The sequence below is a fragment of the Apostichopus japonicus genome, chromosome 3, assembly GCF_037975245.1.
Source record: "Apostichopus japonicus isolate 1M-3 chromosome 3, ASM3797524v1, whole genome shotgun sequence".
Lineage (NCBI taxonomy): Eukaryota > Metazoa > Echinodermata > Holothuroidea > Aspidochirotida > Stichopodidae > Apostichopus > Apostichopus japonicus.
Genome location: NC_092563.1, coordinates 12,182,793 through 12,210,675, shown reverse-complemented (window position 1 = coordinate 12,210,675; position 27,883 = coordinate 12,182,793). Strand labels below are relative to the sequence as shown.

At 35.6% G+C, this 27,883-nt stretch overlaps 2 protein-coding genes across 2 annotated transcripts in view; one reads left to right on the top strand and one right to left on the bottom strand.

Annotated features, from left to right (window-relative positions):
* The window catches only part of LOC139963497 (uncharacterized), a 29,234-nt gene extending 23,735 nt beyond the window's left edge, over positions 1-5,499 (top strand). The window contains exon 6 of the mRNA XM_071964321.1: positions 1,799-5,499. The gene's annotated coding sequence lies outside the window, so the exon portion shown is untranslated. The remainder of the gene's footprint in view (positions 1-1,798) is intronic.
* On the bottom strand, positions 4,564-27,795 carry LOC139963436 (L-methionine gamma-lyase-like). The gene is made up of 10 exons (XM_071964200.1): positions 27,349-27,795; positions 20,701-20,943; positions 19,787-19,945; positions 19,041-19,175; positions 18,146-18,318; positions 17,183-17,294; positions 14,930-15,043; positions 13,629-13,760; positions 11,091-11,236; positions 4,564-8,771 (listed from the first exon to the last, which is right to left on the bottom strand). Exons 2-10 carry the CDS (start codon positions 20,935-20,937, stop codon positions 8,708-8,710), a joined length of 1,272 nt encoding a protein of 423 aa, XP_071820301.1. The 5' UTR covers positions 20,938-20,943; positions 27,349-27,795; the 3' UTR covers positions 4,564-8,707.
* Between the last annotated feature and the right edge of the window lie 88 nt (positions 27,796-27,883).

Sequence of the window (27,883 nt, the reverse complement as noted above, 5' to 3'; positions counted from 1 at the left end):
CGGGCCTGGGTGGAGGGGGGGGGGGGGGTCGAGGGGCCGATAACCATCATGGAAGGAGTGCCTAAGCGTTTATATCATCTCAGGATAAACACACCGAATTTTAAACATAAATTTGTTTGGTTCAATTTAACTGCTGATATGTGAAGTTACTTCAAGTGGGTAGCTGGTTTTCAGAGGTTTTGATTTGCAAACTAGTAACTAAAAATAGAAACATTCCATATTTACTTGTTTTTTTTTCCTTCTTTCACCTGGCATTAAAATCGTTGCATGTGTATATAATTGCCACAATGTAAGTAGAGTAATATTTGGGCATCAAAAAACATTCTCCGGACAATAATGCATGTTTTGAAATTTGAAAAGGAAAATGGCTTCTCGAGGTTTAAACTTTGTATTCAAAAAGCTGAATATTCAACACTATGATGTAAAGCAATAATGAGTTGCATTATAGATGTATTTACACATTAGAAGTGGTATTTCGTTAATTTACATAATTTTTGTATAAGTGTAAAAATAACAAATAAACGTTTACGATGCGATATGAGGTGCAAATATATAAATAAAAAAGTGGAAAATCAAACGAGTGTGATTTTATGTTTATTATTTTTAATTTTCTTTAAATCAAATGTAATATTTGATAGAGGTGGTCCGTGTATTTCTCAGCCTAATCAACCCGATTAAGACTCCCTAAACGTGGCGAATAAGCCCAGCCCCTGTATTGTTCGTAAGTAATGTGTTTACGATGACCACGTTTCTCCGTATATATTGGTGTAATCATGGCGTTTACGATGATCAATGCGAAAAGTTTACTGCTGGATTCAAACGTAAACTCCAGATTAACGGTCATGTTTAAGGTAGCGAATCTGTTGTAATTGTGACCGGAAACGTAAAGATTACCCTTCCCTGAAACCGCACGATTAAGTGAGCTTCACCGTATTTGGATGACACTTGGCGTTTACGGTCACCGCGTACTCGGTAAATAAGTCATCGCGAACGCGGAAAACTCACGCGTTTAAGTTGGGTCGTAAGCTTACCTTAATCACTAGTTTCAGGAGTGGAAACGTAACGGAAACAGGCTGGAACTCGGAATTTACGTCGCAATTACAGACCGAAAACGGCGATTTAAACGCGTGTTTTTTTCCCGTGATACTGCATGCTAGGCTTGGGGAAATGTATGCTCCCTTTTGTTTTGAGTCATATGGATATTGACAAAATATGCCTTAATCTTGATATGCCGATATCTTTGCAAGTGTAAATGTAGAGTTTAATTAATATGAACTTTGTTTGTATGTGAGTTATGTGAAGTAGATATTCCCTATTTGCCCTGGGAGAAGTTTACAGAAATTGATGAGTTGCATGTGCTGTAAAAATCTTGAAAAGCTAGTGTTTGGCTTATAGGTACCTGCTAGAAAGTTTTCTACTCTGTTCTTAATTTGCTATTCGGCTCCACAAATTACCAAGCCTATAGGAATAGAATTCAGCAATGGACCAAGTTAGTAATTTGTTTTATGTATTATGCCAAATTTAATGCATTTAGAATGTTCACATATTTTTGGTGTAGCTTAACTATACTAATGTTGCTCATGTTTTCTTTTTGCCTTAATTTAATGACAAATATATATTCTATATATGTGCCTTATAGCATACAGAGTGGCCATTCTGTGATGCAACATTCTGTAAGCTTCCAATCCATTCTTTAATTGGCTAAACGTTGCAAAATTTTATGACTTGATCGCTGTTTTGAGTATCCAGATCTTACCTTTCAACATGATTCATTCATTACTACCTTTACAACAGTATACTTGTATACTATACTATAATACTATAACACTACACATCCATAGTGAGGAAAATGTAGTCACAATTAAGGGTGCCCCATGGGCATATGTAATGTTTGATATACCATTTTTATTACACTTGTATAATTGCATTTAAGGTGCTTTCTTTCTTAGCTCACCTGCATTATATTTTTTATCAGCCATATTCCATTTCATAATTAATCTACCGTTCATTATCTACATGTGACCAATTCCTTATTTTTCAGTTTGCATATACTTTTTGTAGCTTGACAGGATAACTCAAATTTGCCTTTCTCACTACACTTGTTAGTATATGTTATCAACATAAATAAAACTTCGATTTTCCATGTTCGGTGCTTTCAGTCCAGATTTTGCATTTCATCCTCACCGTTTCTTAACAAGTCTATTCTTCACATTTCTTGTAAGTAGTCTATTCTTAACCAGTTTTTTATCGATAGTAACCTTATTTCTAAGCATTGCCTCATTTGCGAGACTTATTTTATGCATAAATTTGCAATCTTGCTGCAGATAATGCCAAAAACTTGTCACAATTCAATCCTTGGATTTTCACTGATTTTATACTCATCAGCAATATTAATACCGATAATATTAACACACAAATCAGTTGTCATCCATATACAGCCATGTAATTAGTATTTCAATAAATTAACTTTCAATGTAACATTTAATATTTGTGTCTAAAAGTGTGTCATTACATCAGAATTTAAAAACATGTGTACAGCATGTATTTGTCACACAAAGCAACCAAAACTATAATGTTTAAAAACATTTCCTCATGCATGCATTCATGGAATACTTTCATGCATGTATCTCCATGGAATACATGCATGTAGATTTCCTTTGCATTAGTGCATGCAATGGATTGAAAAACATGCTTCAAGCATGAATTGTTTCAAATCCGACGCAAAAAACATGCTTTAAGCATGTACATGTATGAAACATTTCAAATACATGCTTCACGCATGCCATAGTGCATGTGAGGGCATTTTCATACATGTATTGTTTCAAACCCCGCGCAAAAAACATGCTTTAAGCATGTACATGTATGAAACATTGAGTAATACATGCTTTAGGCATGTACTTGCTGGAGCATGTAATGTAGCTCATTTACATGCATGTATTTTTTCAAATACATGCTTCACGCATGGCATAGTGCATGTAAGGATGGCATTTTCATACATGTATTGTTTCAATCCCCGCGCAAAAAACATGCTCAAGAAATATACATGCATGTAAAGGGTACTAGAAATTTGTGTAAGGGGATGTACCTCAGCTGGTTAAAAATCTAGTAAAAATCCTGGTCATTTCCTAAAACTTAACAGTGTTATAGGAATGCCATTCTGACTGATAGCTGTGTATTTTGTTAACAGTCTACATCATATTAAAATTAATTTTGTCATCCTTTAACCCTGTCAGTTCTATCAAATGTATAAGTTTGTAATGCTTAAGCACAATCACTTCACTCTAATCTTTGTGAAATTAAACCCTTTTTTTACAATTGGTTGATAAATTCACCAAATATACCAAGTACTACTTAATAATTGAACCCAAATATAACTAATTAAATGAGACTAAAACATACTAAAGAATTTGTTTAACCAAACTGTTCTCAAATTTTAGTTTGATCTGTTGTCACCCAGACACTTTTGTTCATATTTAGTGACAATCATATATGACAACATAATTGGAAATTTCAAAATTTCACTTTTATAATTGAAATAAAGGCATGTCCAGTCTGTGCTGTTATGGATTATATGATAGGATGGCATGAACAAAATCGACTCCAACAATTACTTTAAAGAATTGATCTCCATCTTTATGGATTAATTGGCTGTACACTGTAGCACACCTGCAACACACCTCCGTTTATGATGTCTCTGTGAGTATATTTTAAGACCAGGAAATGCTAGAGTACTTCATTGTTGGTTCATTTTGCATTCTGCTCACTTATGAGCTCAATCTTGAAACTTTTGATCAGGGTGTACCATATATTCTGTATATTACACATCTTTCAGGTAAATTGGCAAATTAAAGTTTTAAGAAAGAAGGAAAACTCATACAGATGTTCAGTGTACACTCTTGTTAGTGTCTGCTTTCATTTTGGAAGGTGATTTGTGGGTGGGGAGGGGGATTTGTCTATCAATTACTCAACTTAAAAAGAAAATTCCAGGCAATCAGGATACAACTGGAACAGCTATAGAAAAGCTATAATAGCTCTCAAATACCCCCACCCCCACATCCCTCTCTTTTTAGAAATGTTTCACGATGACATATGAACACTACAAATAATGCCGAAAGTCATCCTTCAAAGCAGGAAGATAGCAGAAGCTAAACCAGAATGCAAAATGCATTGTAGTTTTGATGATGTAACAGCAGTTTTCTTCATGAATCTGATATAATGTATGATGAGGGTGTACATGTTAACAAGGGTTTCACGATTTAACCTCTGATGACCCCAAATGACCTTCACCAAAAACAATAGGCTTCTTTAACTCAATGTGGTACTTTACAATTTGACCACTGGTGACCCCAAATGACCTTTGACCTCCACCAAAACAATAGGCTCCTTGTACTCAATGTGGTACTTCTACACACTAAATATGAAATTGGTCTGACCTTCCCTTCATGAGATATCGTGTTTACAAGTTGGGCATCACAAACGCACTCACACACACACACACACACACGCATGAATGCAAAGGTTATGATTATCATCGAAACCAAAAAGAAAAGAAAAAGAAAGGACGATGTTTTCTTAATTATATTATATCACCATATGAATATCCATGAATAGAATACATATATTTTGCTATATAGTTCAACTAAAGAAAGGGAAGGATGCAAACAACACATCTGATGCATATTACATATCATTTCATTTAAATATTGGGGGGAAAATGTATTATTAAAGCTATTATGAGTAGATAAAGTGTTAACCTTTGAAATTCAATTTAAAACTCAAAAACATATGATATACCATAATACACCAATGCAAAGAACATAGGAGCAAAGTTGGTAAAAATGTACTTAAATTTTACCCAAATGTCAATGACATGCATTTTTCCATTTTTTTTTTTTATAAGTAGTAATTTTATTGAATGAATAAAATGATCATCCTGCCATGCAAATTGGAGGATTAAAAAAAATGGAATTGAGTTGTGCTCGATTTGATTCTTCAATGCCCAAACAACATCTTAATGTAACTTACAAAAATTTGCAGCCTAATTGGTACAATAACATGTTGCATTATAGATTAGAATCTACAGTTCAAATATGTATGCAATATGAATCCTTGTACCACTTAAATGGTGTGGTACATGTTATGACACACTTGTGGTAATTTCATGGTTTTATCTTATCAATACAAACAAAGTTAAACCTGCTTGGGTTATGCTGGGTGGCTCAGGTACATTATTACAGCCAGATATCCTAACAACAGCAGAGTAATAGGACAGTTTCTGAACAGAGGTATAAAGGTCATCAACAAAACATTTTGGTCAATATTTTCCTGTAATCTTTGGACATTTTTCCTGCAATACTGATTTTCCAAGGTGACTCACTCGTGTTTATTGCCCATTTTATTAAAATCCGCTACTAGGAAATTAGGAATGTCAATGCATATGCATATAATTATGCTTCCTTATTTACTTATGAAAGGAGAACATGAAAAAAAAAAAAACAATCTATTAAAAAAAGCAATCGACTACTACTGTACGTATTCTGTAACAGTGAAGATTGTACTCGTAAAAATAAAAATAATTTCCTCATAACCTTTAGGCTTAGAACTGAAAGCAGATTTTAAGTTTATATAGAATCCAAATAGTAATAACCTTTAGAAACTTTTAACAGAATGCATGTTGACGGCACTTTCGGGTCATTTTATAACAAATAACCTTCATAAAATTATAAATTTCACAATGCATGATACTGGCAACTGCTCACACAATAGAACTCTGCTCTCAATTGGCCATAAAATGACCCTTGAACTTATTCAATGCATGGCAGATGGTTTAAAATATTACCCCTTTAAAATGTTAAGTGTAGCAATAACGTCTCATACATGGAATGTAGTAACGCCACCTGTCCTACTTTCTTTCAAGTTTCATGTTTTTTCTTTCTTCAAATGCCCTCTTTTGTCGGAAATCTGATTGATACCAAATCAGTGATAATTCACTTTTCACCTGTGGCATATGAAAATAAGCTAGGCAATTGAAAAACAAGCTTGTTGGAGATAGGTGTTGGCCTGAGGCTAACAGATAATATCAGTAATTTATGCAAAATAAGCTACATTGTGTAAATAAATTGACACAATGGTGTAGGAATGTTCCAACTTTTTACCTCAGCAGAATAAAAAGTCATGCGAAATTTGCAGGCAGGTGTTTATTGTATTGCCATAGGGATAAGAACCCACAGTGCATCTTAATGGCAAATACATAGCAACATACATATTGGTTTATTATAGTTATCTGGTAACTGATAACCTACTTTCCTGAAGCCATTGCTATCATCAATATAACATGAATTAAAACTGTTGTAAGCAAGCCAGCAAGATTGATATAACAATTTGCCTCACAGCCACTATTTTCCAAGTATTTTTTTGCTCCTTTTCCAAGACTCCAGTTTTTTGCCTGTTCTAGGAAATAAGGAATATCACTGTATATTCATTTTTATTAAGTTCCCTTCTTACTTGGAGAACATGAATAAAAAAGGAAAAGCTATAAATAAAAGAAATTACTACATACTCTGAAAAATGAAAGATCAAATCATTTCTTAAAAAGTATTAGGCTTGGAACTGAAAGCAGATCTAACTTTTTAAAGAATCAAAAAGGTAATATACTTTGGAGTTTACTTTAAACGGAATGCAGCTTGTCCAAACAGCTAACTTTACGTCATTTTATTCCCACATATAGAGGTACTGTAAGTACCCACAATGCATCAGTATGGCATATACTTAGCAACATATGCATAGTCTGACTTATCTGATATAAACTGAAACCTACTTTAGAGAAGCCATTGCTATTATCACTATATCATGAAGTTAACTTTTGTTTATAGCTACCAACAGATTATAATTTTCTCCAATTATTTGTCGTTCCAAATTAATACAGTAAAATCATTCATACACGCTTCATTACTTTTGGCCTACATTCACAAAGCAGATACAGATGTAGGCAAGAGAGAGGCCTTGTTTCAGACGGAAGTTACCATAACTTTAAAATTTGAGGGCGCTATCTTAAGAAAATGACCTTGAGTGTTTTATGACATGCATACTTACTTCACTCGATCTACCATTCTGACACCCGTCACAGTGATTTGGGAGTCATCTCCGAATGTTCACTGATTCAAAGAAAATATGTTCCGTCAAAGATTGCTACAAAGGCCCAACGTCTTGAGTTTATCTGTGTTTAGATCTTGCAGATTGATCGACTTAAAGATTCAAAACTATTTTGTAGCTTACTATAGGGACAGCGACCATTTCTGATAAGTCCAACTTAGTTCTACGCCGTGTAGTGAATGGCGGTTCCCACACTACGGGATATCACATACACTATAAATTGACCAATTTTCAGGGTACGATTCATTTAATTTCACCTTTGTCATAAGTCCTTAATGAATTATTAAGAGTAACATGATTAAATGTTTTCCAAGCTTATCCATTTATGTTTCGTTATTGATCGGATTATATAGGTAAATTTTCAGATTAAACCACACCCGCATGGGCACGCACATTGGTTACCACTTGAGTTGGAAGTATATGTCACACCTTAGCCATAGTTGCCATATGATTCTATGAGGTGGTTTTGGTCTGTTTGCCATTGGCTGTTGGCCAGTTAAGATAATTTATGTGAGTTGAATACATGGGTCAAATAACTAATAATTTGGATTCGTTTGCATGCCTTGGGGGAGGGTTACTTAGACCCACATTTCAGGCCACAGGTCACATTTCAGGTCAAAGGTCAAATTTCAGGTCACATTTCAGGTGTAGTAGGTAACCACTAATGAAGATATATAATATGAAGATATATTTATCCCCTCCCTTGTCATCCCAACCCAAAACATGTTATCAATATTATTAGTTTTCTTATCAAATAGGTTCCCATTGAATAACCATCTGGATGTTGAAATTATTATTATTATTAATGGAATACAAAGTAAAGTTTTTTCTTACTGTGATAGTCATTATTGATGTGTTAAAAAGGTGGCAATAAAAATTTATCATCAAAGAATAATAAAACTGACCTATATTAATATTATTTAAAACTGATAAGAAAAATGAAATTCTACCATCACCTGTTGAGGCAGGCCTGAGGAATGAATTATCAAAATATACTTCAATATAATTAAGTACAAATTAAAAGCACCATAGTGCATACTACAAAATTACTGTTCTGTCTAGAAAGGCACTACTGTGATACTACCCGATGACTGTTAACTTTCCAGCATGAGCGTTCCTTTCAGGTTTATCCTTATCTGATACATATAATGATGAATAGTTCATGTGACCAAAGTCATTAATAAGGCTGTGAAACAAAGCGACATAGATTGCACCAAAATCTGGCATGTAAGCAAGATCTCTATGCCCTTTGCCCTCATTATGGTCAGACTTGATAACTTAAGACTTTTCTCCTCAATTTCACCATTATCCCCCCCCCCCTCCCCTCCCATCTGAAATAATTTAAGCTACTGGATTGTCATCTCTGGAATATGGCAGGATAAAGGTATTCTTAGAATACACACTGTGAGATAATAATATAGCACATTTCAGAAAAAGAATATGCATTTAATGAGAACTCTCTTATCAGAAAACACTTCAAAACATATATATTTAATACACAACTGAACCTTTCCGAAGAAGAGAAACCGATCATGTAACTTTCAGGTATCATATCTTAGACTTTCTCCAATGCTTGTTTCAAGTCATTTACCAAGTCATCCCCATCTTCAATCCCAACACTGTAGATGGAAAAAATGAAAGAGAGGATCTTTAGCAATTTTCCACAAACCAAATATGTATGTGATAACTAACAACAGTAATAACTTGATACACAAACTACTGCTTTGATGTTGGTGAATCTTTCTATAGAACAAAATATCATAACAATGATATCTATTAAGCTTGACAATACAGTCATGTTTCATTTAATATGACAAAAATGAACACATTTTGAAATTGACAAATGTTCTATAAAATTGCATATGGTTAACAATGGGTTAACAAAAACAATAACAGACAAGAATTGTCTGGATGTAAAAAGTATTAAAATTGGTTTGGATTCATTTAACTTACTTGCTAAATAACCACTTATTTGATGTCAAACTTTACAAGGAAGCGTTTAGGTTGATCTATACAATCTTTTTGGAGTGATGCACTCTGGGAGGTTTATAAAACTTGTCGACACTTTTGATGATGAAACACAAATAACTGTTTTCTTTGGAACATCTGGTAACTTTGAATACTGTAATTAAAAGGAAACTTAGCAAATCCAACAACCCATCATGGCTTATGTGATACAGACACATGTGATGGACAACTTGGTCACATAGCTAAGAAAAATCTGATTCTATTTGGGAGAAATGTCTCATCACTCATATATAGATATGAGTTCATCAAACTCTTGAATATTTCATTTTCAAAGTTTTCATGACTTATTAGCATATTTACTTTCTGTAGTAGAGATGTCCTTTACAAATGCTGAACCTAAAATAATGGCTCATAATTAATCAAATACTGGCACTATTTGTAATTTCTGTTTAAACAAAACTTGAAAATATGGAAAAGCTGATCAAACAGGAAATTTGTACTGAATGATTTCACCACATACCGTCACACATGATAAATCGCAAGCCCCTCACCATTGACCTATTCATACCCAGTATCTGCCAAATAAGTTTGCTTATATACAGTATGTGCGGATGTGGTTCATCACAAAGATATCTACCATAAAGCTAACTATAAAGATGGTTGGGTTTGCTAAATCTCCTTGGAGCAGTTAGCTTCACAGTAAATACATTCTCAGTTTCCAGTGATATGGCTGTTTCGCTCCATTTATTTGTAACATTTAATACATAGACAACCTACGTAGTCTTTCACTTTTACTTGTGATAAATATCGTGAAATAATCCAAGTTTTGGCCTCAAATTAATTGTAAACTTTACCAAAGGTGTGCATGTGCATCTGGGTGTGTGCTTGTGTCAAACAATATCTGAAGGGAAACTTGAATGGATTTCAAGCCTGGTAGGTAAAGGTTTCATATTGAGTTCAAAATGCCAATTGTTTAAAGAGGTGGTCAAGGTCATTTAAAAATGTGAAAACCTTGAGACAAAAATGCCTGAACAGGAGAAAAGTTGATGGATCTCATTCTTTGGATGAAGATGTTCTGAATAGATAGTGTTTAGTTTTATGTTGTGGAAGATTGGTCTAGTGTGATACTATCTGCCTGTTGAAGCCACAAGTACACCACTACACAGACTATGCGGGATTGATCAATATTTGTTCATTAATTACCATCTTTAGCTAGAAAGCAAAGCATTATCATGGACTCTAAACCAATTGACCGAGGGTATACAGTACTGTATACAGTATTCAATGTTTGTCCATTTTTGGAAAAGTGCATCTTAAATGTGTCAAAGTTTCTCATGTATGGATTTTGTATTGGGCTTTGTTCAATTGGCATATTAGGTTTTCTAATCTAATAACAAGTATAGTCAATTGTCACCTGTTTGAAATGAATAGACTGAGAGGGGTTGGGGGGGTGGCAGAAGTATTTTGGCCTACCAAACGTTATTATGCCCCAATCCCCCCCCCCCCCCCCCCCGCCCAAATAAAAGGGAATAAAATAAAAGTGGTGACCTAATTTGCATACATAATTATGATAAAATATCATAACAACACATAAATTGAAATCCCCAGCTTCTCCCTTTCCAGCCAATATAAAGGTTTAATGAAACAATATGCCTCTAACTTCTATTATTAGAAAAAAGTTCCAATTTTTCAAACTGTAACACTGCAAGTTACATGGATTGAGAAGGGAAGGAAGTTGCATTACCAAAGTCTGTTTGGCCTGACAAAAGTAGCAGCCTGATTTGACCAGAATTATAGTCAATTGCTTACAAAAGGACAATTTTTTCCCAGCCGGCCCTTGTAGGGGGGAAGTGAACTCTCAGTTTGCTGTTATTATGATATTATGCAATCTATATTTGGTTTTATTTTTGTCTGTAGGTCTGTCTGTCTGTCCATATGTTGTGAATGTCTACTATAGGTCAGTCAATTACCTGAATCTAATGAGGCCTTCATCAATTCCACCTTTCTTTCTTTCCTCATCAGTCATCAAGTAAGGACCATGAGTCATGGATGCTGGATGCTCCACCAGACTCTCAATGCCACCCAACGATACAGCAAGGAGGATAATCTTTAAGGACTGGAAGGAGAACATAAAACAGACATGAGGGATCCTTAAGTGTACATGGTAGTATTGCCAAGCCTAACCATTACAAATCACACATACAACCATCCCTTGCTTCAATTAAAAATCATAACTCAAGTCTGCAATTGGGTGGAAATTTCTGAATGGATGACCTGACTAAAAGAAAAGCAAAGCTTTGCGGGCATGACTAACATGGTGAATGATCCTTAAAGTGATCATGCCTTGAATGTAGAGAAGTAATATACTGCAGAATGTCAACACTGCTGTCGTCAGGGGGTCTGCATGCCCAATATTCATAAGGTCCGCTATTCATAAGGGTCATTGTTCATAAGGTTCGTTATTCATAACATGCATTTTTTTTATAAAAAGGTTCGCTATTCATAATGGAAATAAAGGTTCGTTATTCATAATAAAAAGGGATCATAATTCATAAGGTCCGGTATTCATAATAGAAACAAAGGTTCAATATTCACAATGGGAAAAACGGTTTGATATCCATAATGGACAAAAAGTTTCTTTATTCATAATGGGACAAAGGGTTCGATATTCATAATAGAACAAAGGGTTCGTAATCCATAATAGACAAAACGGTTTGTTATTCATAATAGGAAGTAAGGTCCGATATTCATAATGGAGCGAAGGGTCAGTTATTCATAATGGGAAAAAAGGTTCGTTATTCATAATAGTAGAAAGGGTCTGATATTCATAATCGATCAAAGGGTTCGTAATCCATAATGTGAAAAAAGGTTCGTTATTCATAATAGGAGAGAAGTGCATCATACAAGTGCAAAAGACGTCCTCCATTTTCGCGAACGCCTATAGAGTTCAACCAGTGGCCTCAACAGACTTTTTATTTTGGGGGGGGCACAACAGTCTTTATGGGGGGCACCACCAGATGGTGGCGGATGCATAATTTTGCAGAGAATATGAGCCACACACTATCAAGACCAGGCTTCACCCTACCCCCTGCAGCAAAACCTACATTTTCGACATATTAACAGCATAAACTTGTACGTTTCCTAAAGGGGGTCCTTTTCCCATTGTGAATGATACCGAACCTTTTTGGCTAGGCCAATTAAGAATAACAGACCCTTTGTTCCATTATGAATATCGAACCCTTCTTCCTATTATGAATAACGAACCTTTTTGTCTATTATATTACGAACCCTTTGCTCTATTATGAATATCGAACCCTAGCTTCGTCCTATTATGAATAACAAGCCTTTTTCACCCTTATGAATATCGAACCCTTTTACCAATTATGAACAACGAACCTTTTACACCCTTATGAATAACAAACCTTTTTGTCTATTATAGATTACGAACCCTTTGCTCTTATGAATATCGAACCCTTCGTCCTATTATGAATAACAAGCCTTTTACATCATTATGAATATCGAACCCTTTTACCAATTATGAACAACGAACCTTCATTTTTCATTATGAATAACGAACCTTATGAACAATGAACATTTTTGCTCATTATGAATAGCGAACCTTATGAACAATAAACCTTATGGATAATGACCCTTATGAACAATGAACCTTATGAATATAGAACCTTATGAATATTGGGCTGTCACCGTAGTCAGTACTGGTACAGTAACTACAGGAAGTACACCAATTTAAATATGGATATTTCACACACATATGGCACCTAACAACCAGTCAAGATCATACAAAAGCCTAACGCCACATAACAAACTTACTATACCTTCCAATCAGAACACAAGACCATAACTTATTACATCACCGCAGTATTACATAATCAGACTCGTGCAGAGTGTATTACAACCTGATTCAAAATGATTCAAACAGGAGTGTGAAAACTGTGCTAAGCTGCTTTAATTCCACAACACATATTCTTTTGTGTTAAGAGATCCTTTACTGAACATGCAGGGCATGCAACAGTTTCCTTCTGAAATATACACAAAAATAACGGGAAAATTTACACACTGAATGCAAATAAATATTAAAAGTTCCATTCTAAATCAGAACATGAACAAAATACATACTACTATTGATGGTTGTGCTTAAGTTCCATTATATATCAGAACACGAACAAAATTCAAACTATTAATGAGTGGTTTTGCTAAAGTTCCATTCTTTATCAGAACATAAACAAGATTCAAACTGCCTAATGAGAGGTTTTGCTAGAAGAAAACAAACTGTCCAGTATGGCATTATCTTGATATGTAGTATATAGATATATATATAAAATATGAAATGGAAACACACTTTGGGCTGACTGTTTAATTACCTGACTAATTAAAAAAGTATCACTGGAATTTATTGCAGAAGGAGTGACCTTAGATGTTGGATTTGTGTTGATAACCAGCAAAGCAATAAGTTTTCCTAAGGTAGTTGCAATTAGACAAAGACTTACATCAACCAGCTTCTCTGCTGATTTCTTGTTATGCATGATAAATGTCACCATACCACCAAAGGTCTTCATTTGCTTCTTTGCCACCTCATGATACGGATGAGACTTGAGCCCAGGATAGTAAACTTTAGCAACCTGTTCAAATAACGGAGACCACATTAAAATAATAATGCAGTGTCATTAGTCTTAAGGTCACAGTCAATAAACACGCCTTTAAACAATAATATGATCGACACTCTGCCATGAAACAACATTCATGGAGGTTTTTAATGTCATTAACAATCGATCTATTTGAAGTATTGGTCTTAAAAGATAACTAAATTTGTCTTCTTTACATTAATGGAGAGCTTGTTAGCGGAAACACATTCATGATATCTGTTTAATTCAATACAGATAGTGTTTTCTAATGTCCTGTAAAGATAATGATTGCATCTTCTGCAAAGAGAGCAATAGTACAAAACTTGAAACATTAGCTATGTCATTGACATAGATAATAAAAAGTAATGGACCTAACATGGATCCTTGAGGGACCCCACATGTTACGCTTAATGAACCAGAATGGACTCCATTATTAGATTCAAACTTCCTATCGGACACATTTTTTATTCCACTCTGAGCCAACACCACTGATACCGTTTTGATAAAGTTTCTTCAACAGAGTTGCGTGGTCGATCAAAAGCCTTTATAGACAGGACTAAACAGAAAATGGCTACAGCTGTTTTGTTTTACCTACTGTTAGGCTGTACTCAATTGATTTAATGCGTGAGCAAGAGCTAGCTCTTTAACAAGTTGAATACGATCAGGAACGGTACCGGTCGCAAGCTTTTTGTTGATAATATAAGTATAATATAAGTAAGTCGTTAATAGATATCAAAAGGTATACCTTTTTTAACAGTACCAACTTTAAGTCTATCAAAATCGGTGGCCTTTTCGGTAGTTTGGTAATGAATGACACACGTAGCTTGAAATTTTACTCAAATAATTTGAAAGAAACAGGGAATTTATGACTGCACATCTGAAAAGAAAACTTTCACTGTATTATTGACCTTTTGTATTAAGGGTACGTGACTGTTTGCAACTCATTTTCGACAGGCCGGAGTAAATTAGGGGAAATATGGCATAAAGCATCAGGTAATCTCTCATCTTCAAGGTGAAGACTTAACGGCCGGTATGTTTTAAGCATGACCCAACTAGATTGTGCTTAGAGGTTATGCTTAAGAAATATCGGCCGGTATGTCTTAAGCATAACCCAACATGATGTCACGCTTAGTTGCAACGCTGATCAATTCCAAAGAATTTCGTACCTTTGGATGCCCTTCCAAAAATGTAGCCACTTTCATAGCATTGGTGGCATGTTTCTCCATCCGGACAGCAAGTGTCTTGATGCCTCTCATCAACAAAAAGGCATCAAATGCCCCCTACAAGAAGAGAAACTGAACAAGATGAATCATACATAAACAGCACAAAACCCCTTCTTTCCTAACCTTGGTGATGATTTCAAATATGTCAAGAACCTTTATATACCTCTCGTCATCATTATTTAACTACCATGAGTGCAGGCTAATATGATGATACATGAAAGAGCATTGTAATAAAAGTTATCATATCAAAAGTGCCGGTGAAAGTCATTTTAACATTTTACCAAACGTAATTTATAAAATTTAATAGCAATGTTTCTGAACTTGCCTGAGTGTATAGCACACAGCAAAACTTTTAAATTTTTTATTACTGATTATGTATGATTTATAAGTAAATCATCACAGCAAACTGATCTTTAGATGTGGATTCTTATCTTGCACACACATTTGCTGTTGACCCTGGCCATCATACTTTAATACACTTCAAGACAAACTAGGAAACAGTTTCTACAAACTACAATATTTGGAAGAAACAGGGGGGTAGGAGCCGGGGGGCACCTGCCCCCCCTTTTGTCCAAAATAACAAATGTGTCCTACTGGCAAATAAAATGTGCCCCTTTGATGATGAACTGTCTTTTGGATATCTTAAGCCTTTGTTAATTTTAATATTTTATTTTAACTATTAAGTTTTAGTCTGAACATGCTATTTTTAAAATGGCATCCCATATCTTTTTGTAGCAAGGTTAACAATAAACAATCTCAATAAATAGTATTGATTGCATACTAACACATCACATATATTTAAGTGATATGGCTGGTGTGTATCGGTTTATAGCATAAAGAGTGGTGGTTGTGGAATGAGAAAGTGCCCCTCTGACGTTGTGCCCCCCACTTTTTGGAAGCTTCCTACCCCCTGCAATTGGATATGTACTTTTATCAAATATAGACCAATCTTGTGTAGCAGGCAGTTATGTTATTTGCATCAGAGCTCAGTGGAAGATTTACATTTCCTTGTACAAATATTCAGTAGCAATAACGTCAACACAGAAAAGTGCCTACCAGCTTTACCATCCAATAAGTCTGTTGACAGGATGCAAATTAGCACTTCTTACTACATATAGAGACAATTGCTTGGCTTGTGCTGTGCAAGTATTAAAGTGTGGCATATTTTGTTCATCAGCCACAAACGATAGTAAAGAAAACAGGTGTCACTATTGAACATTGAATATACAGGTGTTCACAGTCACACTTTAGGTAAACAAAGACGACCTGTATTTCATACTTCAAACTATCTTATACCTTCCATTAACACAGATTTCCAATAAAATGAAAATGACATGACAGATTAGGACGGGTCTATAATGCTTATCTTACTTGTTTTCTGATTAGCTTGAAAACTTTGAATCAATTAAGGAGACAACTCCATACATCATTGTCTAGTTTGATCTTCTGGTAACAAATTGATGTGCAATTTAACTCTATAATTAGCTTACACACAAGGTATGTTACAAATATCCTAACAGATAAAAGGCAAGGGTAAGTTACCAATTATCACAATATCATCTTGAAATGATTACATTTAAAGCAATTTTTGATGAAATTCTAGCAGCCATGGGGAATCAATCTGAATGACAAATTTGTTTCCTTCTCTCCTTCTTCTGTTTGAATACATTAAAAATTAAACCTAAATATCATTTATACTGAGATGTTAATGACAGCATGCATTTTGATAAAATTTGATTGTTGTACCAAGGAGGTTCTCCTTGGTCATATACAATAGGATTAAGAAGTATTACTCTAACCACAACATCAAGATCATATTCCTTTCCTTGGTGAAAATATCTTAAAGATGGATTTTTCATTGGGGTTTGTCACAATCTGATAAGACCACACTAAACCACCAATAGAAAGAATAGGTACAGGAAAGCAGAACCTGTATAACAGTACTTTAGGCCATGAAAATCGTACGACCAGGTGAGGTCGAAATTGTCCTTTCATAGAAACTTGCGAATTGGAACCAGACTAAACTTACAGGGGAATGATGAGTTAGTTAATGGGGCTATTAATTATATGAGATTGTTGCTGTACAATGGCTGCTGAAGCTGGACAGTATGACACAAAGTTAAGCTTTGATGCAAAAACACAGCTTAATATCAAACTATGAGGAGATGTCTACTAGATGACTGTATCTAACAATACCTGGATTGTGCCAAGCTGCTTCTGAAATTCAGAAATGTAGAAGAAGAGCTTTGGATCTGAGCTACACATAACCCCTCCCATATGATCATGGTGTCCTCCAAGGTATTTGGTCCTAGAAGAAAAATAAAAGGAATGACTGGTCAAAATTTCAAAATTGGAAACTTTAAAATTATACTAGCGAATTAAAAATGGTTGTCAAACAGCAACCAATGGATATCATGGAACAAGCATAAAACCCTTCCCGCTCATGAAAAGAGCCTGGTGTGTTAAGGTAACACCCCCACCCCCCACTCCCCCAAGACAAGAGCATCCCGGCCCCTTCTAAAACAAATAGCTGTTCTAATACCAACCATATTTAAACTTCTGACTGATCAAAATATGGCTTGCGCACTTTCCAAACAGAACACAGACAAGTAGGGAACCATTCGTACATGTGGCAATCATACTGTAGCTGTAAATAACCTTTGACCCACACAAAAAGCAACAACAATTGATAAATCACTTATGGTATTTATGTGTCAAATATAAAATTTCACCATCTGAAGCTGAACTTATTGACTTGTTTACATGGCACATTCAGATTTTGACAAATTTTCAATGTGAAATGACCTTGAAACTTTGACCTCCAGCAAAACTAATGGACTGTATGCCCTCATTCTTGACGGCTCCTCTGAAAAGCAGTGCTTCTGCACTGAGTAGGACTACCCGCATTAAATATGACAATAATAAAATCAAAAATTTTAAAAAAATTAAGGGGAACCTACAACCCAAATATGATATTCACAAACTTACCATGCTTGTTATGAAACAACTTAAAATGATTTGATATGATTTAAAATGATTTATATATGATTAGTAGAGTGCCAAGGCTTTTTTTTCCTTTTTTCTTTGCCCTATCCACTAATATAGTGGGAGTGTAATATAGATACAACACAGAATCAAACCACACAGTGACTAACTTACGTGCTGTGAACAACAATGTCAATACCATGCCTCAATGTCTGCACATTGTATGGACTTGCAAATGTTGAATCCACCATGGATATAGCATTTGGAACAGACTTTGTGAGGGCAGCAAATGCATCAAGGTCCAGAACGCCAATGGTGGGATTGGTTGGTGTTTCACCAAAAAACAGCTAGGAGTAAATATGATAAAGCATGAAGCTTATCTTATTCCACAATAAGGAGAATGCGAATGGCAACATTGTGTTACTTATTAATAGTAAAACTAGACTCGATATGGTAGAGATGTTACCCAGGTGACCAGCTGTTCAACATATGCACCTTTAAAGCAACAGTCACAACAGAACCATATTTATTTCAAACAATTTTGGTTTGAGTTTAACATTAATCCAAATCGATTGTAGTTTGACCTGAACAAACCAGTGCAAGTTTACATAACACCATGTTCCCTTTATAACTTGTCACTTTGACAACTTTTACAACAACTACCCTCAAATTTGACAAGTATCAAGTGTTATTCTCAAAGCTAACAGACCCAAAATTTCCCAGTGTAATTGTCAACAAAGGGCATTCTCAAATGCAGTAAAGGTTTTCCATGCACGTAAGAGTTACATTATGCATTTGTGAGAGCTGTTACAGTAGCTCAAACATTGTGAAACAGTCAGCTTATAGATAAATCCAACTAGTGTGTACTTTTAAGTATGACATACAATATGTATTTATATTTCTGAACAAACAAATCCTACCTAATGCACTTACAGTAGTTGAAGCAAATCATCCATTGAGCATTGAAATATCACACAGTGATACAAACAAAATTTTAACCTACAACGTACAGCATCAATCACACTAATGCTTATTTACGAAGGTATACAATACAACTAAGTCTGTTTACCTTGGTATTTGGCTTGATAGCCTTCCTATATTCCTCTATTTCACAAGCAGGTACAAAGGTACTCTCGATGCCATATCTACCAGCCATATGTTTGAAGAATGTAAACACTCCAGCATAAACAGGGTCTGGCACGATCTACAGTAGATTAAAACACAGATATATTCAGTTAAGATGAAATTAAGATAAAAATTGATCATAAGATACAAGTAATAGAAAGTCCACCCAAAATAAATTTTTAAAAAAATATTGAGGAAGATACTTTCCTGAAGACAATTTCCCCTCACCAGCTTGTAAGCATTTCAATGACAAAATATGCCTTATGTCTTCACAGCAGAGAAAAGTCTGGGTGGGTGGTGACTGATAAGTTTCTATTAAATATATTTTAAATTCTTACGTTACTTTACTTTACTTTAGAAAATAAGAGCTTCAGCTATAAAAGCAATGTTTCCTCAATCTGTAAGGTAGGCATCAAAATCCTTTTTACTGCAAATACACAGAGTGAAACAGGGATTGATGCATTCATGGGACATAGATATTCATACAACTAAGTTTATTAACTCTAATATAGAAAGAAATTCACTTCTGTAGAATGCTGGTCACGTATCCTATTCTTAATGGTACTGCACAGTGTTAAAGCAGCAAGTGAAAGACTAGATATAAAACAGTTCAGCATTGATTGCTCTTTAATGATGTTAAGCAAAATGATTTCCCAAATAATGGTCTGTTACAGTATAATTTTCTTTTACCACATGGTCTCCAGACTTCAAGATGGCAAGGAATGTTGTAGTGATTGCTGACATGCCTGATGAAAACAGTGTAGCGCCCTCACCTCCTTCAAGGTTATTGATGACATGTGCCGCAGCTTCTGTTGAATGACTTCCCAAGCGATGGTAAATATAACCATTCTGTAAAGACAATAAAAGTGACAAAAACAGTGAGCGTTGTAATTATCCTGCAGGGAATATGAAACGTACAGGCCAACATATATGTAAAGCCGTCTGTTACTGTTAAACTGATTCTACAGGGATATTATTTAAAAAAGTATCTAAACCATGTACTGTAAACCACTATGCACTATATGTACCATACATCCTGTTTCTGCAACGAGAACGTGTATGCATGTTCCTGCCAGCAAACAAAATTTTATGACATTTTATGGCAAAACAAGGGTATATTGTACACACAACACTTAAGCAGTAAGTTGTAACAAAGGTTATCAGGCATTCAGCAGGGATAGTAAAACGACAATACTGGGTCAGCAAATTACTTTGTGTTTAAGGGGAAACAACCGAAACATCCTTTGAAAGTTTCAGTATGCTTGAGTAATGAGTTTATCTAGTGGGAATTCAGTGAAACATCTGATCATAGTAATTAATTTTTCCAGGTATAATACACAAACAGCTGTTTCAAGCCCTGCAAAATGCTATGGTGTACACACTCCAGCTGAAGCTTATATATACACACAGCTACTTTAAGTAGATCCCATAGCATTTACTTTCACTGAGAAATTTTAACTTAATTGTAAAAGTTTACACCTCTCAGTATCAGGGAATGATTCAGAAGGTTCACAACTTACAGGAGCAACTTTTAAAACCTGACTTAATGAAGAGACAAGACTGATAACCTTTAAACGTCTGTTAAGTTTGTCAACTGAACTTACTGCCACACAATCACCGTATAACTCTGCTTTCTTGAACTGATGCGTTGCTGAGACACTTATGGATGGTATCACTGGCATACAGTTTTCTTGGCCCATTAAACGGGGCTGAGAGGAAACCATCACTGTCTCCATTCTCACATCATCAGGATAGTCTCGGACTTCCTCCATCTTCCTAGTGAATAGCTCATTCACCGGGAATGTAGTGTCCACTCTCAGCGGTCTCGTTGAGTCCCCCATTTAAATCTGGTGGAAAGAGATAAAACAAGAACTTGCAATGCCAATGGGTTTTGTGGCTCCTTGTAGTGTATGAAACACATTGTAAATTAACATTGACAAATTATTATTAAAGGTTTGACTATTGAGTGTTTGACTTGCAAGTGTCAATTAAGAGATCAGCAAGATTCTTGTGAACAAATCAATCTTTTCCTGGGAGCCAAAATGATGAAAAAGAGACAATCTAAATAGGGGATCTGCTTTTTGTATTTCTGGGCCATGCCAGTGAAGAAATACCTCCCTACTGACAAGTTTATGATCCACTGGAGGACGCGAAGGAGCATGAATTTAGATCAAAGAGCCCATATACTTTCAACCATGCTTTCTGCATGCGTGTTAACTGCACACGAGGCAACAAGATGCAGAAAGTTGGGTTGGTCCTTGAACAATTCTAAGGAAAGTTTAAGGAAAGATCATTTCTGATCATTTCATTGAGTCGGCAGAGTGTAACTGACAAACACCTCTGCTCTGCAATCAGGATGGTATTCACCTCTGCCCTGCAATCAGGATGGTATTCAGTCGGTCATGTTTTCCTTTTCAGTCGATCCATTTCGCATATTGTGCTTTCATTGTCAGTCAGTCTGGGGACAAATTTGCTTGAGGGCTTTCCCTAATAAATGTTCTAGATCGCCTTCCCCATAAGTGCGCCAGGTTTCATTATTTTCTTGACCAAAAGGTGAAAGTCAAAGCACTGACGCATGTAACTAACATTTTCAGGCTTGCCATGCAATACTCTTGCAGTGATATCATCAGCGATTCTATTCATGACAAAAATCAGAGAGGCGATTTTGGTTGTCATAATGCAGATATTTTGCATCATTCTGGGGGTTTCTGTGTCATAGCAATGTCCATGCCTATAGTGCGCGATAAAGTACCAGGAGCATGATGCGAAGCTTTACCATATGTTAGTGAAGTAGATATCTCATTATATACAGTAGTTTTGAAAACGAGGAAACAACTGGGTAAATACTTCATTGTTTACGATGTTGCAGGTTTTTACTTTGTCCCCCATGTCACAAAATTTTGTTGTACAGTACACGATTGTACAATATAGTAAAAACGGTTGAAGACACACTGCACACTGAGATGTGACAGAGAAAAGATTGTATATATATGTCACATAATCCCACAAAAGTGATTAGAAACTGTGCATTTCCCGCTCCATCCCGTACACGCTTAACAACTCCTGTGTCATCCTTCCATGTATTGACGAGCGAAATAAGTATTAACTGGCTCACGATCATCAAGGAAGCATTCATATACACCTATGTACAAACGCAGCAAAACGTGTGTCACTGTAGCAGGTTGGGGCTTTCAACTTAACTTTCAAATCAGCGTAAATTGATAGCAAATGCTCATAGGATTTGTCGTACGAAACTTTACTGAATGGTACTCCAATTAGGTCAGTGATCTTGACAAGCCACTTAAATTCATCTTTTTTAAATTCATCTTTCTGATGCCGTGATCACAGAGGTTCAGTCAATGTGCAATATCCCAAATAAATATGCACCAATCAGAAGAGAGGTTAAGAATTTCATGAATATGATTTGGTACTTTCAATCCGAAATATTGCCCATCAAAGCTTCCTCCTTTTACTTGCTGGGGGGACACTCCAAATCCTGAATCACAGCAATAATTTGTTCAGCAAGGGTCCTTCTGCTATGTTCTTTCATGATTGGTATCCTAAAGAAGGGGTACCAAAAAGGCCTCTGCTAAATCCCGTTCCGGTATAGGCAAGACTATCCCTACTATATGACCTGTTTTGTGTTTTTTTGTTAGTTGATCTGCCAGGATACCAACTGGTCTAAATCTTCCAGTTGAAGGCAATTCCCAACGAATTACCTGCTTGATTTTTGCTGTCCATGCAACTTCAAATATTGCATTTACTGTACAGTAAGCAACCTAAGTCTCAAAGTTCGAGTAGCTTTGGCCAAGTTTAACTATTTTATATGCTGTCCTTGCGAGAATCATTCTGACTTTCATGTTTCTGTCACATGTCCTTCAATGTTCTGCTAATAGTTGGTCTTTATCATGTTGTGCCATTTTATGTTTCTGTGACTGGATATGCTCCATTATACATGTTTTCAAGTTTTTGAATGCCATTGGTTTTTTGCCACTGCTGAAGTCAACCCTGACTTCAAAATCGTAATTGTAGAATTCCATGTTAGAGTTCAGCTGAATCATTTTTCCCTCCCTGAAGTTGGAACGTATTGAGACACAAAGGGCAAACAAACATTCCACATCATCTTCCTGCTCTCAAAACGGTGCCAAGTAACAAATTTTCTCAATGGTCTTAGCTTGTCTCAAAATTTTGTTCACATCCCTGCACTCCAAAACAGGTTTCTGTTGCTCCTTCTGAGACTTATAGCAGTGCACTCTAGAGAAACATTTTCATGTCTTTCATCCACTTTCTTCAGTAGGGATGCACCGGATCCAAAAATTTGGATCCGGCCGGAACCGGATTTTGCCGGATAGTACATGAAATCCGGCCGGATAAAATCCGGCCGGAACCGGATTTTTTTCATTACACAAAAGAAAATCATTAATAAGAAGTAGAAGTATGAAACAAGGAGCAAATCTTAGGTGAGGTATACGCATATTATAAAGAAGGTGAAATTAAGACCCCATTTATGAGATTAAATACGACTTGAAGTGGTGTAATCTACATTCTTTAATAAAATAGCTACAATATAATTGTTGACAAGCTACAGTATGTAAATTTGTTTGCTGGAAAAATACTGCATACTACCTTTGAAAGGAATGATAGCTTGAAACCTCCAAAAAATATAAATTTATATGGAAATCATTTTTTTAGATCAGTCACATGTTGTTAAATTATTTACTAAGATAATTGTCTCTGTATGTGATAACTGTAGAAAGGTTACTTTTGAAATTGTTTTCATTTTCAGCTCTGGAATTAATCTTTTTTGATGAGAATTAAAGTTATATATTCTAAGGTTTAAGAATGAACTTTAAGATGAAGTGGTTTTTGTGGAATTAAAAAAAATTCAGACGTATGTACAGTATTTAACCATATAAGAGATTGTTTCACACATAAAAATTCAGAGAAAACATGAATGCCAACAATAATGGGAAAGTAAAGATTCAATGGACCAGTATTTTGACTGATAAGTACAGTATATGAATGGCCTATTTTAACTGCACAATATTAAACTGATGAAGGCTGCAAGAAATGATTTCACTGCAAACTGTATTTGTTGTATCATATATAGCTTCATATTATTACAGTAGTTGTATTATTTTGGTTGATCTTTAGAAACAGTGGGTCTGACCATTGAGAAAATTAAATTAAACATGTTAAACCTAATTTTTCCTTTGAATGTTTTTATTAATTTTTGGAAATAGTTTACATTGATTTAAGTTAATACCAACACCTTTTTAAGGAATAATTCAGGCCAGATTTTGCAAAAGATCCGGCCGGATTTTGAAAAAGATCCGGCCGGAACCGGAACCGGATAATTTCTCACTATCCGGCCGGATAGTCCGGCCGGACCGGATATCCGGTGCATCCCTATTCTTCAGTTCCTTCACTTCTTTCTGAATGTAATCAAGTTTCTCTGATTGACTTTGCACTTCCCACATTTCCTCTTTCAACTGAGGGGTTGGTCGTTGTATTGTTTCTGAAGTTGCGGCTATACTACCAGACTTTATGATATCAGCATGTCCAGTCTCCTCAGCCTCGGGAGGAAACTCACGTTTTTTGGGGAAATGAACCTAGTGATGAAGATGAATCAAAGATGAACTTAAAGGAACCGATTGGAAAAAAGATCTAATTGTCCCTGCTCCTTTTTCAAAAACTGGTTTTCCTATGTGCTGCTTTTCAGTATGGTCCATAAGACGATCGGGTCGTAGCTTGATCTTGAGTATGTTCCACAATGTAAAAGAGGAGTACAGTAGTACAAAGTCAAGATAAAAAAAAGGTGGTAGAGGAGGACTGAAAAAGCATTAGCTTGTACAAGCAATCCCCCTTAAACAAGTTAAACAGTACAGATAAACACAATAACAATAGAGGAAATGAACAAAGAAAAAAAACAAAGGTAATTAAAAACTTTCACCCCACAGTGCCCACAAATTGCAATCTGCTTTGAAAAATAAACACGAGTTCTTAGATGCCATTTACTGATGTACAGTAGTGTTTACAATAAATTTATGCTTGACAAAATGACTGAAATGTGATACAGCAGTAAATATCGATAGTGTAGAACTTGAATAAAACGTGATTCTACGTTCCTGAACTATCCGAAAATGAGCCTTTGTACACTCCATCTCATATTCACAACACAATTGATTTGTATTAAACAAATCACTGCTTTGTTTCAATTACTCTAATTTGTGACTTTCTTTGATTTAGCTCATTGTATGTCAAATAGGTTCTAAAACTACTAAGTTTTCATGGAATATTAGCCAACCCTCTTTACATGTGGTCATAGATTATCGATGCTGTAAAGAAATGTGGGTTCGCTTAAATACAGGAATAAGAAAATAAAGTAGATGTCTTGTTTTTTAACAAGATAAGACTTTCAAAGTTTATGTCTCAGAGAAGCTAAGTCTGTAAATACAGTGTGTGAACTTTTTGACAGATTTAAGCTGGGGCCAAAGGAGATGATAATTCCCTTCTCGTGGTCAAGTTTTCCCCACCAATACCTTTGGGAGCAGCCCACCACTATCAGTTTATCCTCACAATTTGCTCACTTTATCATTTGTTGTGTATGTTTTACTCCTGTTACCACCTGCTTCTTTAGCCTTTATCTTCAGTCCCCTCTGTTGTAACCAGCTCATGCAGAAAAACACCTGTTTATGGAATTTTGTCTTATGGTTTATGTATCAAATAGCAACCATTCTTCCTCGCACGAGGCTCGCAGCCACACGTAAGGTCTTGGAACTTGTTTTGCCATTCTGTAATGACCCAGTTAGCACTTTCCTCTTCCCTTGATCTAACATGGTATTATCTAGTACGTCATACTGTACCTGAACAGCAGTTTCGTATAGCACAGGTGCATGTTCAAATAGAACACTGCTGCCATGTGAACATGTAAAAGTAACACTCTGTACAAAGGTCAACTCCTGAAAGTTTGCTCTGCTGTCTTTCGGCTGAAAGTGGAGATACTTACCACTTTGCACAGAGAAGTTGTATAAATATTATGATATGTGTGATAGCCGAATCATCGAACTGTCAAAGATCAGCTTAAGAAATATCAAAGGAAGCAAAAATATTACTACATGATAAGGGAACGAAACCCACTTAAGTCACTGTAGTCTGGTGACAATGTAAGGGTCTGGAATGGTGACAAGAAAGTATGGCTACCAGCCAAAGTAGAAGAGAGGGTTGGACCAGATCCTTAACATTGCAACATACTGAGTCTGGATCTAGGGTTGAGGAGAAATAGGGCCCACTTGTGCTAGTCTCCAGAGGTTCATGTTAAGCAAAATAATGTAGACCTAGTAGACCCTGATTTCTACAGCAGATACCCAACCTCATTTTAATTCACAAAACAGTACAAACATGATATGAAACATCCAACCAGAAAATGTAAAACATACCAGGAACATTCCAAATCAATTTAAAGATTTTATCCTATACAAGTAAACAAAACTCAAAATCAGCTGTGTATTGATTGATCGTTTTTAATGCTTTCTTTTTTGTTTGTTGTAGTATTCTGCATGAAATATTGTTATCAGTCCTCCATGCATTCTGAAGTTTCATACAAGTTACATATATTTTAATGTTCACAAATTCTTACTGCTACTGTATGTATGTCAAACTTGAAAGAAAGAGAGCTGTAAGGTACGGAATGGGAGTCAAATCATGTGCTTCTGATAACTGACATCAACCTGTACGCTCTGGCTATTCTACAAGTGGTGCATAAGAAAACACCAGTAAAGAGAATGGAATAATTGCATAAGAAGAATGCTTAATTTTCCACTAGACCAATGGTACCTGATTTGAGCAAATCTATATACATTTCTGAAGCTAAACACATGCCAAAATCTGTTCACTGAGATGTAACGCCTAGCTCCTCCCTCTCATCTCTCAGGATTTGCCCCTGCACTGACATTCTATAATGCCTGAGCTAGTTTACGATTGACATTGAAAACAAAATGCACATTGTTATCATCAGCTCTAAACCTTGGTCTTGATAGCATTTCGTATGTTAGCCTTTGTTAGTAGTACTAATACAATATTCATAACTACACAGATTAAAACGTACCAGTACTACTATTATATGCACCAATACCTCAATAACTGCATTAGTACAGGTGGTATACTGTATATACTGCTAAGCAACACCACGAAACCCAAACGCCAAGCCAATACACTGATTTCCCTGAAAATAGGGACCAACTGATGCCTACCTTTTGAAAGTGTTTCCTTAGGCAAATAACCGAAAGATTTTCTTGAAAGATGAAGTATAGATCCTGCGGTATGAAAACACTCGTGGTGTATTGTATCGATAGTTTAACTCTTGCTAATATTTTCCTGCAAAACTCTCAAACAATGCGATTTTCATCTAACTACTAGTATTAGTACTGGTAGGCAACCCGCACAACATAAACTACACGAAGCTTTTGCAGGATCTTGGGTGATGTGGTACTGCTATTTAGAATTGCAAATCCCTGGCACATGTGGCAGCTGGTAAGCCTGATAGACCAAATAACAACACCCTGGACAGCCGTACCTCGGTCTGGTAGGTTCCTACAGAAGCGTATACTAACCACACGTACAGTATTACTTTTCCGTTATCATAACGCATAGACATGGCAGCGATCAGTCTTATTGTGTATAACTGATTAATTTCAGTAAAGAATAAATTTAAAACACATTTCTTAAAAAGTGTTCGATATATGAAAGGCTTCCAAGTTCCTGTCGCGTGAACTGTTGTACGTTTGC